Source organism: Galleria mellonella, unplaced genomic scaffold (assembly GCF_026898425.1).
Source record: "Galleria mellonella isolate WM207_F2 unplaced genomic scaffold, CSIRO_AGI_GalMel_v1 utg213, whole genome shotgun sequence".
NCBI classification, from domain to species: Eukaryota; Metazoa; Arthropoda; class Insecta; order Lepidoptera; family Pyralidae; genus Galleria; species Galleria mellonella.
Genome location: NW_026442039.1, coordinates 1173377 through 1192775, shown reverse-complemented (window position 1 = coordinate 1192775; position 19399 = coordinate 1173377). Strand labels below are relative to the sequence as shown.

Below are 19399 nucleotides of genomic sequence, written 5' to 3'. Positions count from 1 at the left end.
ATATATGTATGTACTTAATACGACGATAGATTTTGGAATTTATTAATTAAAATAATATAACATTAATACATACCTGATATAAGTGGGCTAGGGATGGGCAGCAGGGTACCTCTTAAAACATCTGGAAAGGCTAACTGCGATTGGGAATTCGCCTGCGAAACGTGGCAACTACTTGCAAAACCCTCCAAGGGTTTATGTTCAGCAGTGGGCAGTTAAAGGCTGATATGATACCTGATGTTAGTAGGTGCCCCTAAAAAATAGTTACATAATTTTTTTCAAATCACATAAAAATCTTAATAGCAAAAGTTAAATCGTATGATCTTATATATAAATGTAAACATAATTGTATGGGCCATATCATGGTAGAATAATTCGATAGATGTACTGTATTTTTTTATACTACTATGGTGGCAAACAAGCACACAACCCGTCTGATGATAAACGGGGTTACCCCAGTCTATCTAGCCTGTAATACTAGGATGTCACGCATGTGTTGTTGTCTTTTAAAAAACCTTAATATGCCCTATTTGAACAACCATTTGCGGTGGTCTTTAGGGAATACCCCAGCAGAAAAATCATACCACAACTTGAGAGTTCACGGGAGAAAACTCGTCTAAGACTACACTGTGCGTGACCATTCTGATTTTAGGGTGTGAGGATGGATTCCTTGCCGATGTATGATTTGGTTTTTCCATGAAGTCTATATAATAACGTATCCGCTTTTATACTGAGGTTACTGTCTGCTATATTTTTCCCTTGAAAACTTACGTATATTGAGGCTAAAATTCAACAAAAGCGTTCCGCAGTCAAATGGATTTGTCACCATCTGTATTAATATGTCACACATCATAACTTTTTCAGTTTCAATTTGATGTTTACAACTTTACAAAGAGACTTTTAAATAAAATAAAATAAAATAAAATCGAATTCAAAAGAACAGAAGGATATTCAATAAGTATTAATTAATTCTATGAAAGACGTAGTGCCTATTTCGAGTGTCGTGAACATTAATGCTGTAAAATTTGCTTCAAATTTCATAGCTGTTTTAAATACAAAACTAAAAATCAGGATGAAATTAGAACATTTAGTTACTTTTACAATGTTATAACGATACAAAACTGTTTGTTCACTAAGTAATAAATGATAGACATATTATTATGAGTTATCAGGTATAAACCTTCACCTGTGAAACCCTAATAACAGTTATCCGACACACACTTGACCAGTTTTTTTATTAGAGTTCGTTGATCCGGGCAGTGTATAAGCGGTCAGTTTTCTGCGAGATTAAAACCTGTATTTTGTGAAGTACCTACCTACGATAGCCGGATTACCTTCGTCCTTTTTCGATACCATCAAAATAAGTCTCTTTAAAAGTGAATGGGTCTTGAAGCTTCCGTTTCCGTAATAACTACCTATTTTTATATTAATGCAACATGTTGATGTTATCAAAATAGTATGGATGATGAATAGCTTATCAACGATGACATAAATATAAACAATGACATAAAAATAACCATCAATTACTGGTATCATAAGTATATTACATTGAAAAGATTTTGTCGAGGACACAAGGTCGATGACCAGTTTTTAGACAGTTGCGTGATAAACTTTTCATATTAAGATATATTTCCTAAAATACTAGGGTGCTCGCATATTAAAAAAATACTTTTAAATCAAGCGTTAAAGTCGTGACCACGTTTATGTAAAGCAACTGCTCTACTATTGCGCTATATAGTTCCTCGAATTCGTGATTATTCTAACGAGAATAAAAGTCTTATTTCTTAGAAATTATTAATAAAAAACATGAGTAAATCGACTATAGAATATTTGCGGACGTCAAATTTACTATCGATTTATTAATGCCTTCATAATATTCGATTAATAGAACTGTAAATAGCATACTCAGTTTAATCGGTAAATGTTACCATATGCAAGTAAATATACCCGTTCTTGCCATTAACAGTCCACGTACGCGCAATTAGCCTTGGATTTGAAGTATGTGAATGGTTTTTCAGATGTACAATCTATTCTCATTCGAATATGTATTTACCCATGGTGTAAATATACAGTCTCTTTGTTATAAATGATGAATTGTCATGTCGTGCTACCCTGGTTCCTATTGTTTCCATAATATAGAGATTCAATGATGTTTTACACTATCTAGCATAAGATTAGAAAACAACACTCTGCTATTATATACACATAGTAATAGTAAACATATAAAGAAGTACGCGAAAAGTGGTAGAGAAAGATCCTCCAGGAAGGAAATACCTGTTCAAGAAGTGATTATAAATTAATTTGGAATTCCAAATATGAACTGAGTAATTTATAGTAATTTTATGAACATACATTAAGATGAATGGATTCTTCTGTTATCATTTATTTACTGGCTGGTACTGTTGCTTGTAGGTAATCGACTATATGAGTGCAGCTCAGTAAGTCTGAGTAGCCGGTCCACCCTGACATTCGCTACACTTGACGTCGGACGGTTACGTTACGTCGTTTACGACCGAAGACTGTCCGAAACGACTCATTGCATATTTGTAATGCTGTGCGTTCGCACATTCATCTCATCGGATGAGTGATACTGTTACTTTTTAAATCTATGACATATTTAAGTGATAACAATTGTGTTGTTTATTATTGTTACAGTGGAAATGGAGGCGCTAAATAGGCTAGTGGCGGGATATCACGATTTAATGGACAACAAAAGTGATCAAAGGGTCAAAGATTGGTTCCTGATGTCTTCTCCGTTTCCTACGTTGGCAATATGTCTCACATATGTCTTCATAGTTAAAGTAAGTATGGATCTACTGCGTGTCAATTTAATTTAATTAGACTGTCAATGCGAATATATATATTTAACTATTAAGGTAATCACTTACGCGTTCTAACTACTATATTTTGCATCGGAAATTGCCTATAACTAAAGTAATATAAACACACTACGTCAGACGGAATAATTATATAATGAATAAGTTCCTGTTGAATTACAGGTATAAATAAATTATATAAACAGGGGTTTTATCATAATTTTGAATATTAAATTATAACTTATTTTTTTTTAGGTATTGGGACCAAAACTCATGGAAAACAGAAAGCCTTTCGAGCTGAAAAATGTCCTTATATGGTACAATTTATTTCAAGTCATATTCAGTTGTTGGCTTTTTAATGAGGCAAGTAATTCTATATTTTCTTTATAGTATTTAAATAATATTTGTAATTCTAAATTATTTATAATTTTCTAAACAAAAGATGGCTTTATCATAATAGTTTTTTTTTATAAATACGTCTATATATTAGAGACCATAGTATACAGCAAATTCCATCTAATTAAATGAGCCGGTTTGCCATCATTGAGCCATCGACATCTAAAGATGTAATCGGATCTACTCATGCATTGGTGAAATGTTTGAGTAATATGGAGTCAACCGGAGTGATAACTAAGAAATTATATAATATACAAATTTTGTGTACTTTAAAGGGATTGTATATCTCTGGATTTGTATTGTTATAAATATTAAATTCAATATAAATTATTATATTAATATATATAATAAACAATTTTGCAGTGCATTTGCTGTGCATTACATATATTGAATTACAAGAACAGAGAAGCAATTAATTAGATGTAACAGTAAAAAGTCATCATTAATACTATGTTATTTTTACCCACAGAGCATAGCTAGCGGGTGGTTCACCACATATAGTTTTCGGTGTCAGCCTGTTGACTATTCAAGGTCTCCACTAGTGATGAGGGTTAGTATTTTTTTCTTATATTTCTTAATTTATTATTTTTCTATAATGATAATTTTAAACTTTTGAGCTTTTTTGCACATGTTTAAATTTATGTAGTTCCGAAATAAATGTATATATAATATATCTTTAGCAGTAACAGCAGCTTTATTCACGTAAATAAGAGTAAAAAGTGTTCTATGAATAAAATTCAAGATTTGGTCCATATTTGTACTACATATTATTCACATTATTTATTTAGGCGTGATTAAAGATATCTAAAAATATATGACATTTTTATTCCAATTCACGCGAACATCTGTAGGTTGCAGCTCGAAATATTATTATAGTAAGTTTATCATGCAGATATAATAAATTACAAGTTAGGAAGAAGAGACAAAACAATCCACGTATTGTAAGCACGTACGCGCTAATGATTATTATGTGTGACCATGAATAATGATTATATAAAAAATATATAAAATGAAATATAACTTTTTTATACTACGATATTTTAAAAATAGATAAAAAAATACAATTTTAAATACATAACACTAAGTTTGGGAATTCTAAATAATGTTGAAAATTTTAACTAAACATCTCTATCCGATAAGTTTCGAATCTACACACCACTTATGTACTGGTATATCTAGGTAATAAAGAAATTCCCTAATAAAGAAAGAATAGGTACTCCTAGATTGAGAAGTTTGGCAAATTTCAATTACTTTTACTTACAAAAGAAAACGTTTCTAAAATCACTGTAGTACAGAATACCTCCGCATCCTTTAAAGGGACGATTCTACCAGTTGACTTGATTATTTTCCCTAAAGAAACAAGCCATATCCAGGTCAAGCTATTGAGAGATTCAAGTTTTCAACCTGCAATATAACTATTTAAAATATTTTAACTATTTACATAAAATCATTGTTAATCTATGTCATTAACATGTGATTTGAATTAATTTAAAAGAATTACATAATACTTTGAAAACAAATGAGTAGGTACCGTTGATTAATATGCCTAATAAATGATCCGGATTTACAAGTAGATATATTGGATTTTTATATTGTTATTTAATAATCTATAATTTATTATGTAAAAATTTTTTTAAAAAGGTACTACTGGTAATGGTACTTACTACTTATCTATTTTAACGCCAGGTTCTTAACGGGATAGACAGAAATATTGTTGATAAATGATTCAATACACATCGTGTACAGTTAAGACCCAACAGTTAAAATAAAACTATGGTATTACGACTTACAAATTTAATTAAATAATATAGTAGTAAAAAAATTGCACAGCTAGCAGGATCAGACACCTCTATCGCATAAAAAATAGGGCCGCGGGGTAGATACTATTAACACTTTTACAGCACAATACTTCCCTGTGCTCCGGGCTCGTGTTGGTGGTTGCCCGCGTTGATGCAAAGGTAGTCAAGTGTAGAACGGCATATGATATCTTCTTCTTATCTGTATAATGAGTATATCCAACAGCCCGAAGCCAAGTACTACGGTACACATTGCTGCCCTCTCCTAGATGTTATTTCCATACGTGTATGTATATATCCACTGTTTACGAGTACGTTGTTGCTCTCTCAATCGGGAAAGGATTTCACTTAGTACAAGGCTATAAATATTTTTATTATAATATAGCTATCATAAAAAAGTAACTGTATTTTTAAATTTCCGTATTTAAAAAAAGGGGAAATAAAAATATAAAATAATAAATTTCTTTCATGGTGTTAGTGCGCGCGACCTCTCAATGATCTTGCTAGTATGTTAATAATGACTCCTTCGGCAGAAATGTTAATCTAACCTACCCTGCATATTCCGACATTTTCTGTTTTTATTAATAACGGTAGAGGGTTCCATTCCCAAAGAGGGATGACGTTAGGCAGGCGGTAGGTCGTAAAACTATAAGCCAAATATTTTAGTAATATGAATAAAATCATATTACGCCGACCCCAAATAATAATTGGGATGAGGGTAGGGAGATGATGATGATTAATAACGGTAGTAGGTCCGCTTTTTACCTGACGCTAATGACTGTGTCTTTAGACTAAGCCATTTATAATAGATTAAAAATATTTTTATATTTTTGTAGATAAAGATATTGTTGTACATATAATTGTCTTATTAGTTTATTTTTTAAATATACGAGGTTAAAATTATTTAAAATTAAATAAATATGTAACATTTCCTTACAATCGGAATTAAACCAATCAATCGATATAGTAAATTATACATTATTTACTTAATTTATTTTAAAGTTTAGCAACATACAATATCATATTTAGTATCACGATGCAATCGATATATAATCGTATTTCAAGATGTTATTCGGTAAAACTGCGTCTTTATTCGTAAAATAATTAAAATGGGATTAACGCAAGATTATTCTTATTTATTGCAGAAATAATATAAAAATCTGTTTACAATCCACGAAATATGGGGGGAAAGGGATTGTTAGTAATGGAGACTGAGAATCCCATTGTTTTGTTTGTTTTCAAAAGTTCTTTATTTATCATAAGTGTTTACAAATATAATAAATTCCAGTGTACGTAAGCCTAGAATTTACAATCAGCCATAAATCGTTTGGCGAGTAATATACACTCCTTCAAACATTTAAAATAGAGATACAAGTACCTATAAATCTACACAACATAAAAAACTTACTAGCAATTAAAAGCTGAGAATCCCATTGCTAGCAATATACTCAACCAGGTCGACCTCAACGCGGTTCTCCCTGAAAACTATCATGGTTATTTCCTGATGAATTCATCATGATGGGCTAACTGACCTGTTTTCATTCTCATCTATCAACCTTCATTGGTGCTCCGCCAGCGTATCCCGTTAGCGCAGGCGGGGTTGGCATTCCATTTTCACCCATGAAAAAAAAATTCACGAAATATCGTGTAACATAAATATAACAAAATGTATAGAATTTTTGGCTTATTTAAATATTAGGCTTTTTCATTTTATATTCTGTGTACACGAGATTGTTCCATTTATTATAGCAGAAGAATGACGTCTAACCGGTAAAGCTACTCGTATTAGTACATACAGGTTCCCGTAGTACTTAGATTGTATCTAATAATAGGGTTGTAAACTTCAAAAAGGAACGGATTTTTAGTTATTTTTCAAAACAATATTGTACACACTGTTGTAGGACAAGGAAAATTCTTTACAAAAATTTTTAGTAACCCGCCTGATCAGTAATGGTACCAAATATGCCTTTATACGACGTAAGACCTAGGAGTGGAATGCATTGTTATTTTATAGTATGATATGACTATTTAACTACAATATTTGATTTAATCACTTGTTACTATTTTGTTTCGTTTTATACGAATAAAAAACGATTTTTTTTCTGAATTATTAACACATTTAAAAATTACAGCACGATTCGTATTGAGTTTTCTCCCAGTCATATCACTGAAGGGAAGGAATATTGACATAAGCGCCATCTACCGATGTAAATGTATTTCTTGATCCATTAATAATTTAGAATTTCCCAATAACCTTTATTTTTATTTCAAATTTTAAATATTTGCAGAATAATTTCGTTACATTCTTTATAAATTTGCATGGAAAGTATTTAATTATTTACTTTTCTGTAACAAGAAAATTGTTCGTATCTATTAAAATTCTTAATTTGTTCTTATTAATACAACAAATTACATAGTGCAATTGACACAACCCTAGTGCATAATTAATATAAATATCGGTGCTAATGTAGGTATATACGCCATATATTGCCAAGTCATGGACTTATAGGCGTTCGCCTTCAATAGTCAGTATCTACATACTAATACTAATTTCTAATCGGTCTACCTATACATATGAGTACGTTTGCGATGGAAACATAAGAGTATCTATAGACGATTATTTCGTCAATTAATGAAATATTTATAAACGGTTGTCGCAACTAGGTTGCCACGAATCAAATGATCGCAATAATTTCGTAAAATTATAAGGTCGCAGGTATGTTTAAAATTTCTATGGTGTGGTGAATAAAATAATGGTGTTAAACTATTTTACTTTGATGAAATTAATAATATAAGCACGTAATAAAAATAATCCCCCTTAAAACCGTAGGTAACACAGCAATATGTACCTATAATACTTTTTAGAACTTTTAGCTCTTAAAAAATATGTAACATCGAAATTACTTTATTTAAGCACCTAATGTCACTCAATAAGTAGTGCGATGATCTATTATATGTCAACATTACGTTCGTTAGTGAAGTATTGCTTTCTTCTTCAATTTTTATGTATCTATTGTTCTAATATGTAATATACTTATGTATATAGTAATAATATTTATTAGTATTACAAATACAATATCCGTATATTGTTTATAAACTTTTTAATATTACTTGAAACTTCATTTGTGCTAGTCTGAAAATAGTTAGTTCGATTTCCGTCAAACGTAATATGTTATAAAGTTATTCGCCTCGTATGGGCAAACAGTGGAGTGACGACATCAAATGCATTGTAGGTAACCAGGGGATGCAAGCGACTCAGGACCATTTCATATGGCCATTATTATAGGGGGTTCAGCAGTAGACAGGTAATGGCTGAGATGATGATGATGATGATAAAGCTTATTGAAGACAACTGTATGCTACAAGTTTGAGAACAATCAAAAAGCTTTAGTAAAAATTATCTGGTATTATTATATTTTTTATTGACGCAAACATAATAAGTTTAATTATGTCTTTATTTATTCACATAAAGTAAAAAAAAAACATCATGTTTTAACCTAAAAAACGAACCTACCATTCAGTTACTGGCATTTGTTATTGCGTACTTAATGAATCTAATAAGATTCATTATAGATACTATTTATGAAAATATTGTTGGAATTCAAACGTTTTAATGCTTTAATTGTATTTTTTTATAGACAGTACGTGGATGTTGGTGGTACTACTTCTCCAAGTTTACAGAGTTCTTCGACACGGTAAGTTGCTATGCTTAATAATTATAAAATTGACGTAAACAGTTTTTTAATTAAATTCACAGATAGGTATATTGTTATTGATTATTATTGGTATGACTAATTTAAACGTTATATAAGAACATTTTTATATTTCCTTTCCACACAGGCTAGTCTAAACAATAGGAAACGGAAAATGTATATTAACCATAAAATAACTTGATTCTAATTTTAAATTTACTGAAATTTTAAAATTAAACTTTATCAGTGAGATCTATGACGAAAATAGCTTTAACGCGACCAGTCGTCCTTCATTGTTGTATGAAATTGTTGTGTGAAGTTTTCGCCTCTTGTCTATGTGCGTTGTATGTCCATTGCCAAGGCGATTACCGGCCACTAGGGCCATGTTTGTTTCCGCAACCGACATGGTCACGTCGTTGGCTCATTTGCATAGCTTTATGTATATCTGGTTCAATATTAGATTATTACCTTTGTTTGTTTCTATTTAGTAATAAAGCAATACGTATAGTTTACACCTATATAGTACTTCTGGAAAACCCAGTTTTACTATTAATTATACGCATGCCTTCCGTCGTCTTATTGGACTATATCCATACCTAAGTAGTATTTAATACAAGTAATCAATTTATATTTATTTCAACGTTAAGTTGCAATGTGACAAGCAGGTGCTTTTAATTTTTCAATTGTTACAATTTCGAACCCAGTCTACATTGGGTTCGAAATTGTACCTTGCGAAATATTTGCGCCTTTTTTTTGGCAGTTGATTATAAATTGAGTATATAGTAATTAATAATATACATATTAAATAGAAAACATGCTAGTTAGTCAAACAGAATAATTTAACTTAGAAATATCAATTGACTATGATAATATGCTAAGTATCTATTCAGATTAAAAGCATTAGGGTTCTATTTTATTTTATAGCATGCCAAAAAACTAGATCGATATAATCCGTGCCGTGATGTCCTTGTTTATTAACGAGTTTTTGTTCGTAGATATTCTTCGTGATGCGCAAGAAGTTTGATCACGTGTCAAAGCTCCATGTAATCCACCACGGCATCATGCCCATGTCTGTCTGGTTCGGAGTGAAGTTCACACCAGGTCAGTCTTAATTGATGAAGTGTTGTAATATGTGCTTAATGTATCGTCTACGTCGAAGTGACTCGTACCTTGATCTATGAGGTCTTTCAAGGCAGAACTGCAAGTTTCAATTGGTCATAAAAACTTGTGCCGATTAGCCGATTATTTTATTTCGATGTATCTATTTATTATAAGTGCTATTTTTATTTGAAAAATATTTTTTTGGTCTACATATTTTCTAATATTATAAATGTGAAAGTATATTTACTTTTTATTTGTTTGTTTGTTACCGCTTGGCGTTTTAACGACACAACCAATCATCACGAAATTTGGCATGCACCTTACTAATAATTCCACTTTGTATGTTTGTTATTTTATTTATCCCGTTTCTTTATAAGAGAATGTTAATATGAGAAACAAGTCAATTTGATCTACCGAAATTATGAGCTAGCTTTTTAATATATATAATATTTATACATCTATTCACATTTATAATATTAGCATAGATATATACATTTATGAATAGTTAAGGTTTTATTCTAAATTATCTATCCAGATTATCGATTGTGAAAAAAACATCAAAATAAGTCCCGCATTACCACCGCCGCCAAACTAAAAAGCTTTCAGAGACTGTTTTGCTCTTCTGTCAGCGGCTGCATGAAAACAGCTCCTACAACAGCAATAGAGTTGGCCCTCAACATAACACCCCTAGACCTGCACATACAGCAGGAAGCGGCGTTAGCCGCTATCCGACTAATGCATCTGGATCTATGGGGTAAAAATCACTACAGTCCCCACACTTCTATTCTGAACCAGGCAATCGAATATGAACCTTTGATTGCGGCTCCGTGTGACACGACTCATAATCATTATATATTTAACAAAAAATACCAAATACAAATTCAAGAAGAGGAAAAGGACCAATCCGGTGTACATGAATTACGCATATACACCGATGGCTCCAAAACCGAGAACGGTTCAGGAGCCGGAGTCTTTTCCTTAGACCTGAATATAAACGTGCACATACCGCTTGGCGTACACAGCTCAATATTCCCATGCGAATGTGTTGCAATAACCGAGGCTGCTGCAGCTGTACATAAGCTAGGAATAAATGGTTTTAGCATTAGATTCTTATCTGACAGCGCAGCAGTACTAAAAGCATTACGAAACAACAAGACAAACAACAAATTGATAATTGAATGCCACCATTCACTGGATAGGATATCTTCCAATAACCGAGTTATCCTCCAATGGATAAGAGGGCACAGTGGATCTTATGGTAACGATGCCGCAGACGAACTGGCTAGAAGAGGCTCAGGAACGAGGGTGGTAGGCCCGTATCCACTTCTTCCTCTTCCGTTCTCGCAATTTCGAATGTGGATTCGTCAAAGATCCGCTGACATACAAAACCAAAGATGGATACAGGCTACTGATTGCAGACAATCAAAATTGGCCGTACCTACGTTGAATCAACGACTATCAAAACGTTTATTACATCTAGATAGAAAAAACCTCAAAATAATGATAGGGACAATAACGGGTCATTATCCATTAAACAAACATTTATACACAATAGGAGCCACAGACAGCCCTCTATGTCGAGGTTGTTTCGACGCTGAAGAAACGGCTGCTCACGTAATCCTGGAATGTGAGGCTGTGGCCCATCAACGTTTAGAAATCCTCGGAACGGTGAGGTCGCTCCGTGAAGCCTGTGAAGAACCCAGGAAGCTTCTGCGCTTCTGGGCGGAGCTAGGTTGGCTGTACTAGCCACGACTCACACGCACAACGGCCCAAATGGGAGGCTAAGTGCGGAAAACAGAGTCTCTCTTATATTTACATTTACATTTACAAGTCCCGCATTAACGAAGATATCGCATAACCTATATCTATTAAAATATTCATTGTTTGCTTTGCAATAAAATGTATTTTAATTGTCAAAAAATTAATGTGGTAATTAATGTGTAATCGTCAAAAATCTAATAGACAAGGGAATAAAACTTGTAGGCTATAAAAGAAACCATTGCATTACATCGGAACCAAAAATACCTTCAAGTTAAAAACCTTCTTCACTTAGAAGTGGCTTAAAAATAACATGTACATCGTAAATATTTTATGATCTAAGCAACTGAATAGAATAAAAAAAAAACACAAATATTCTTTAGAAGTAGAGGATACAAACATACGTGTTTGAATATGTAAACCATGTTTGAACATCAAGTGACAACAGACTGATTCCGAGTTTTCTTGACGATATCACCTTCTAGAATGGTCATTACCTACTTGGCTTATTTATTCGTGACGTTATAACATACAGTACATTTCGTTATTCTGTTAAATAAAATTATGCATAACTGTACCCACATAACAAATAAAACCTAAGAGAGGTGTATAGTTCATTTCAATAGAGCTTAATAAAAATGCCAAGAAATGAATAATTAAATTGGATATGATAAGCGGCTGATATAATAGTAATGATAATATTAAAGAATAATACAGATTATAAAGAATAACAATATATATACAAACAAAATCAATACTTGTTATAATTACAATGGGCGGCCATATTGCTAAATAGCGATCTTTTACAGGTAACCTTAGGATGGAGAGGAATAATTAAAATTGATATCCACTAATAGTACAAATAAAAAGTCGATTATTTATATGTTTTGATTCATTACTACCTATATTTAAAAAATACCTACGTATTTCTCTCCTAATTTCAACGGTCACCTTTTCTGTAAGTTTTGTTGAAATAAACTCTTGTGTATATTATGTGTAACTAATATACAGAATGGACTTTGAGACATGAAGTAAGGGCCTAAACTACCTTTAATGCCGTCTCTATATAGATATAACCGTATACTCGTATACCTCTAAACTCCATCTGCATAATGATGTATGATTACTCAATTAAGTTTTTAGTGATGTTTATGGTGTTTGAGTCAAATTGTTCGTTTGTCGATTCCGTCTTGTTTTAGTATCAATTAAGTATTTATGTTGATTTTGATGTATATTGTACACAAAATAGGTGAGTTTCGAAGGGAATGTAAACAAACTTCCAATATTAACGAATAACCAGCTTGACGTTTTAGAACGACAAGATATTGTAATAAGTAGATACTTATTAATTTTTATTAATTTACCTTGTATATAGGGAGATGTCGGAACATATATAACATCATTTTGAAAAATGTTCTATCTGTGACACTGAACATTTTTTCCAAATGAATGTGTCCAAACGATAGAAAAATTTTAGGCTTTATACTAACTTAACATCTGAACGCGCCGTGAAAGGATCAAATTGTTTTACTATATAAAATAATAAGAACTAGTCTTTCTTCGTTTAGTAGTGGTCACATAGGCATGACTTTCATTAAATAGTGGCACCTAGACAATAAACAGTGGTTACATTCTTAAACTACTTAATGAAAGGAAAAATCTGCATACTTTAAGAGACGTCTATTAGTTGTATCAAAGAAAAAAAAAAATATAAATAATATAAATTTATAAACGAAACCAAGTTGCCAGCAACATTACTTCTATTGAGCTTTTACTAACACGAGTTTGTATTTTTATACTCAGGCGAGCAGTCTACATTATGTTGCTTATGTTATTATTATATTATGCTATTAACTACTACACTACTTAGGTCATGTTACTCGTATTTTTACTTGTAGCCTAAATATCTGTAAGTGTCGTGGAGTACTGGAATAAAATTTTATTCATTCATTCAGTTTTTATCTTTATTTTCAGGCGGCCACTCTACCTTCTTCGGTATGCTGAATACATTTGTACACATTATTATGTACACTTACTATTTGCTGGCGGCGTTGGGACCTCAAATTCAAAAATACCTGTGGTGGAAGAAATACCTTACCGCCTTGCAGATGGTGAGTAATATTAAACAAAATATATCAGTAGAAGTTATAACTGCCTCTGACTCCCCCATTAAGAATTACAGACGTGAGCAAATTTTTTTTTTGTTTCGGCCTTTCTTTTGAAAACCTTTTGCTTTTAATATCTATGATTTTTGGAGTAACTGTTAAATCGATTTTTAATTTTAATTTTAAATTGATTTATTCGAATTGATTAAACAGATATTATCTACTTAATATATTTCTATTAACAAGATTATTAATTGTTACTAGATAGCGATAATAAAAGTGTAGTATCATCAATTTTATATTGGGAAGTCTTTTTAAGTACGATTTCTTAGAGTAAACACTCTAATTATCGTAGATAAAAACGCCATTATTTTTTTAATTTTTTTTTTATATTACACAAAATTATATATAAATAGGTACACGAAACTACTCTTGAGACTAAAAAAGTAGTATTTATTTACTATCAGATGATATATTAAAATAGACATAAAAATACAGTTGAACTGAGAATCTTTTTCGTTTGTAAAATTAACTGAAATGTATACAATATTTTCTTTGTTTCAGGTGCAATTTGTTCTTGTGTTTATTCACGCGTTCCAACTACTATTCATTGACTGCGATTATCCGAAGGCGTTCGTTTGGTGGATAGGAATGCATGCTGTGCTCTTCTATTATCTCTTCTCCGATTTTTACAAGCAGGCATACTTAAAGAAAGTCAAAGTAAGTTATTATTTTTAGTAACAATAATTTCTTATTTCGAGCATCTAGTACATATATTAGATAAAACGTTGCTTGATCTAAATATATCTTTACTAACATTATAAATCAGAAAGCGTATTTGTTTATTAGTTCGTGCCTTAAGAGCTCTATTAATTGCCATGAGTTTTGGAATACATACGAGTATAACATTTGCTTTGGAAAATAATACAAGCTACATTTTATTTTGATCAATCAATATATCCTCACGTGCATAAAATTGCGGGTAAAAATAATATGAGAACCGTATATAAATAATAGATACACTTATATATGTACAATTGTGCTTATTATTAATTAATATTAGTAGTTCTTTCCTAATACAATTCAGTGCTAATTAGCGTAACTCACTAAAATACATGCCATGTCTTTTAGCGAATACATCTGAATATTTACACTGTCTTTTAGGATGTAAATGACATTTGTAATGTAGTATTTATTTATTTGGATGATTAAGACGGAATAAGTTAATAGGATAATAGACAAAAAACAGGTATTCATAAAACAAGTAATATATGATTAAAGTTTGTCCATTTTCTACGTTTCTAATAAAATTACTGCCGAATATTATTATAGCTTTTTTACACCTATTTACATCTTGTGTTTATTATTTTATGTTCGTGAGAAAAATCTCAGGAACATTTATAGTCAATTATGTTTAGTTTTATGTTATAAATATGTAATTTCATAATCCAATTTATATTTTGATAATGCGTTGTAAATAACAATAGGTTAATTATAGTTATTTACATTGATTAAATGGCAAACTTAATGCTGTGTCCCATTTTCTACTAGCTAACCATTAGGTTAAAACAGAAAGCGTTTGAAGGCAGTGATGGCAAATATATCTATTAATTTCTTTATAATATACGTAGTTATTATAAGAGCAAAGTAAATTTAGATTTATTTTCCTTAGTATGTCTATGAAAATAATACAGTATTCGTTCGTATGGCCGGGATAAAAAGTAACCTACGCTAAGTTAGATACTGATGCGAATTCTTCTCTTTATTATTAATTTACTTAGGGAATATAAATAAAATTGAGTAATTACTATGATTTCACCCTAATGACAGTAACCAACAATAAAAAACTAAGCTCCAATCGCTCCGCTTAGTAAAAGTAACCTACGTTCTTCATTATACCAAATTTCATAATGATTAATTGAACCATTAAATTGTCAGGAGGAGACCAACAAAACACACGTTTGTATGAAACGAGATATAAAAGTAGATGAACTAAAAAATGTTTGTGAGGACAAATGTTTATAATTTTGATAATTAATTTTCTTTGCTCACCCCGTACAGGGCTCAACGTGGAAAAATATAAATATGCTCGTATACCTAAAATATTATTCAGTTTTGTTTAAAAGTGATAAAAGGATATTACTACATAACATATGTTTAATTACTTCGGGTTTATAGAAGACAATAAAATTGTTTTTAGTGTTTAAAATATTCATATTGATCCATAGTGATTTTATGGTAATACGGAAGTACAAATATACAAACTAGAATAAAATAATAACACATTAAATACTCAGATACGCATAAAAATAAACGCTGTCATTGACATTTAGTATATACATATGTATAATACCATATTTAATACTAGATCGAGGCCAAAATGTATAATTTACGAATAACTGTTTGATTTTACTTTTCATTGGTATTGATCTGATTGATTGATTGATTGATTGATCACTTTAGCAATTCAGAACGATTGAAAGATTCATATTTCCGGTCACTGATTTTGCTTATTATTTAAAAATTTTATTGGAAAAACGATTTATACTATACCACACTATATTAGATGATTTTGGTAAAATTTTGTGTGACCCGCTAAGTTAGATACCGTTGCGAATTTTTCTCTTTATTATTAATTCATTTAGGGAATGTTAATAAGATTGAGTAATTACTATGGTTACACCCTAATGACAGTAACCAACAATAAAAAACTAAGCTCCAATCGCTCCGCTTAGTAAAAGTAACCTACGTTCTTCATTATACCAAATTTCATAATGATTAATTGAACCATTAAATTGTCACCAACAAAACACACGTTTGTATGAAACGAGATATAAAAGTAGATGAACTAAAAAATGTTTGTGAGGACAAATGTTTATACAATAACAATAATCAATAATACAATAAGCTCCAATCGCACCGCTTAGTAAAAATAATAATATCTAAATATACTTTTTAATGTTTTTCATCAAATTTATTTAGATAAACTAAAGTGTTTTTCTATTTTCTTCCAGAACTCCAAAACGAAGGTGAAGGTGGAAGCTGATGCAGCTAAATCGGAAATTAAAGAGAGGAAATCTTCGTTGCTGAACGGTTTTAGTAACGGTTCCACGCTCAGTGACGTCCGACAGAGGGTGGCCGGTGCTGTTGCCTCACAGTGAACACAGTAGTTATATTTATGAGAATACTGACAGGACAATATACTTAAATTATTCCAGAACTGTATTGTGAACACTTATTGGTTTCAACTGGACTAAAGATGAAACTGGCTCAAGATCCCAACAAGATGATAATAGGTATTTTTATTGCCATGTTCATGTTTCTTCGACCTAAGAGATTTTATGACAGTATTTTATTATTGGAGGGCCGATAGAAATGAAGATAGAAGTCTTAGGTTACTCGGGTTTATAAGTGTGGTTATTCTTTATTGTGAATTAAAACATGTCCAAATTATTTTTTTCTGTGTTGTGATATGATATATGATGGTATGTGATAATATGTTTGCCACTAATCTCCTCCTTCAACCAGTACCTACCCAATGTGAATAATAGAGTTTTTAATTTAAGCGAATTTGATTTCAACAATATCTTGCTGGTTGTAGGCCCGATACATAAGGTCATCGTGTCTTCTGTAGTAATTTTAATATCATATTAACATATATATAACATTTTCGTATGTAAATAGTCTACCGAATTTAACTTAAATTTTTTCTTGAGTGGGCAAGAAATTCTACTCGCTACCTACCTTTCAGATTTTTATGTTCGACGGAGGAATGCTCAATTAAGTTAAGTAGAAGTTCATTAAGTTTAGTATGTACTTATAATTTATTGAAATTGTCAAATTTATTATATGTGCATTCTAATGGCCTGATAAAGTTGTAGGCCGTATATATTAATTGTGATTATAATTATTGACTTAGGGAGCATCGAGCCATTTAAACAAGACGTAATAATACGTAATATACATACTTATACAAAATCCTTCGTGAATCAAAAATATGCCATATTTTAAAATGTACAGTATAATAATACACTTCCGTCCAAGTGCTTATTAAATATTTACTACACGTTTAAAAAAATTTTGTTAAACACACGAATACTGTACGTAAATGTTCAATAATATTTAATCTTTATAGTACCAGCTGTACATGCGATCAGATAATATGGATATAAAATTTGTTATTATAATTTGAACTTGTTTATTATATATATTATATTGAAATATTTATTTGTTTTGATGATATTTTTTTTTATTCTCTGTTAAAGTATCTTGCTCCATATTTCTAAAAGAAATTATATTTACTTTCATGACATTAGATATTATTAAAATTATTGATATTCTGTTTCTTTTATAATTTATTTGTTGTTTAAAGACTAGATAGAAAATTTTACAAAAAATACTTTGTATATCTATTACTATTACACGAACACATTTATATACGAGCATACACAAGGCAACTACAGAGATTTTGATATACTGTGTATAATAATAATTTTTGCACTGTAATATAATATATTGTAATAACCCAGCGTTTGATGAGAATTCTAGGTGCATACAATGCTTATGTTTATAAATGGCCGATATTGTCCCAAGAAACTACTTTAGAAAATAACGGTCACGGTCGGAAACGTGTATACGTGTGGGTTCAGAAAAATGACTCCTAACAGATACATGATGACACCTACAAGTAAATAAATTAGCGCAATACAAAACGACACCTCGTGCCTTCTTACGTAATACTGTGGGAAACAGAGTGACTATCGACGGGATGGTCACTTTTGACTACATAGTGAAATGAATCGCTTACCGGCGGCGGTTTTCAGCGTTCGTGCTAGTGTTAATATATTGAATGAAACACATGCCAAGCGGAATTTTGTGTTATTCGTAAAATGTTTGATTTTATTATAAATTGAAATAATTTTAATCGGCATAGGGTAGGGTTGCCATGACCCAGCTTATAAATTTATTTTGAAACTAATAGTTGATATAAAATATAAATATGTGGATTTTTTTATGCGCATATGAGGCGAGTATATGCTGGTGCTTGCCACATTGTGTATATTATTGTATTTGTAAATATAGTATGGTACATATTGATAAAAGTACAACAGAATTTACTTGTGATACTTTTTACAATAAAAATTATAGAAAAATCATGTGAAAAATTATTTACATTCCTCATTATCCACATTAGCAATAATATTGTTATAAAATACCTTTTTTTCCTTACTAATATTATAAATGAAAAAGTAGTTTGTTTATTTGTTATATCTTAACTAATCGTCATGAATGTATAGATATAGTATTTGTGATGGAAACGGACATAAGACTTAGTTTCATCCTGATCTGTACTAACTGACCAGAATAAAAAGAAATCAATATAACACAGCCACGCAGACATTCTTCTCTTCATTCATATCTAGTATAGTATACATGTTTGTATGTAATCAATCATGCTTAAATGGCAGAAAACATTTGAATTAAATTTAGTACACAAGTAGGTTATATCTTAACTTAAAACATGATAGTTTCTGACAAAATTTAAAAATAGTTAATAACAATATTCTTATCTATAAATTGTTTCAAAATACAAAGACATTTTATAGTTAGGCTATACTAGACAAAGTCTATTTGACGAAAAAAAGCATTAGTTCCGCTTTTCTGCCCCTTTGAAGTTCAATCGGCTCATTACACAGGCGTTTGTAGTAAGCCGCATTAGCGCATCTCATTTTGTAGAA

General features: G+C 30.9%; 1 protein-coding gene across 1 annotated transcript in view; it reads left to right on the top strand.

Moving 5' to 3' along the window:
* LOC113511591 (elongation of very long chain fatty acids protein AAEL008004) overlaps positions 1–18815 on the top strand; it is a 46403-nt gene extending 27588 nt beyond the window's left edge. The window contains exons 2-9 of the mRNA XM_026895232.3: positions 2653–2798; positions 3069–3176; positions 3679–3759; positions 8644–8700; positions 9693–9798; positions 13531–13667; positions 14226–14381; positions 16676–18815. Coding sequence (XP_026751033.1) covers positions 2658–2798; positions 3069–3176; positions 3679–3759; positions 8644–8700; positions 9693–9798; positions 13531–13667; positions 14226–14381; positions 16676–16822 — 933 coding nt within the window. The 5' untranslated portion in view covers positions 2653–2657 and the 3' untranslated portion in view covers positions 16823–18815. The remainder of the gene's footprint in view (positions 1–2652; positions 2799–3068; positions 3177–3678; positions 3760–8643; positions 8701–9692; positions 9799–13530; positions 13668–14225; positions 14382–16675) is intronic.
* The last annotated feature ends 584 nt before the right edge of the window (positions 18816–19399 follow it).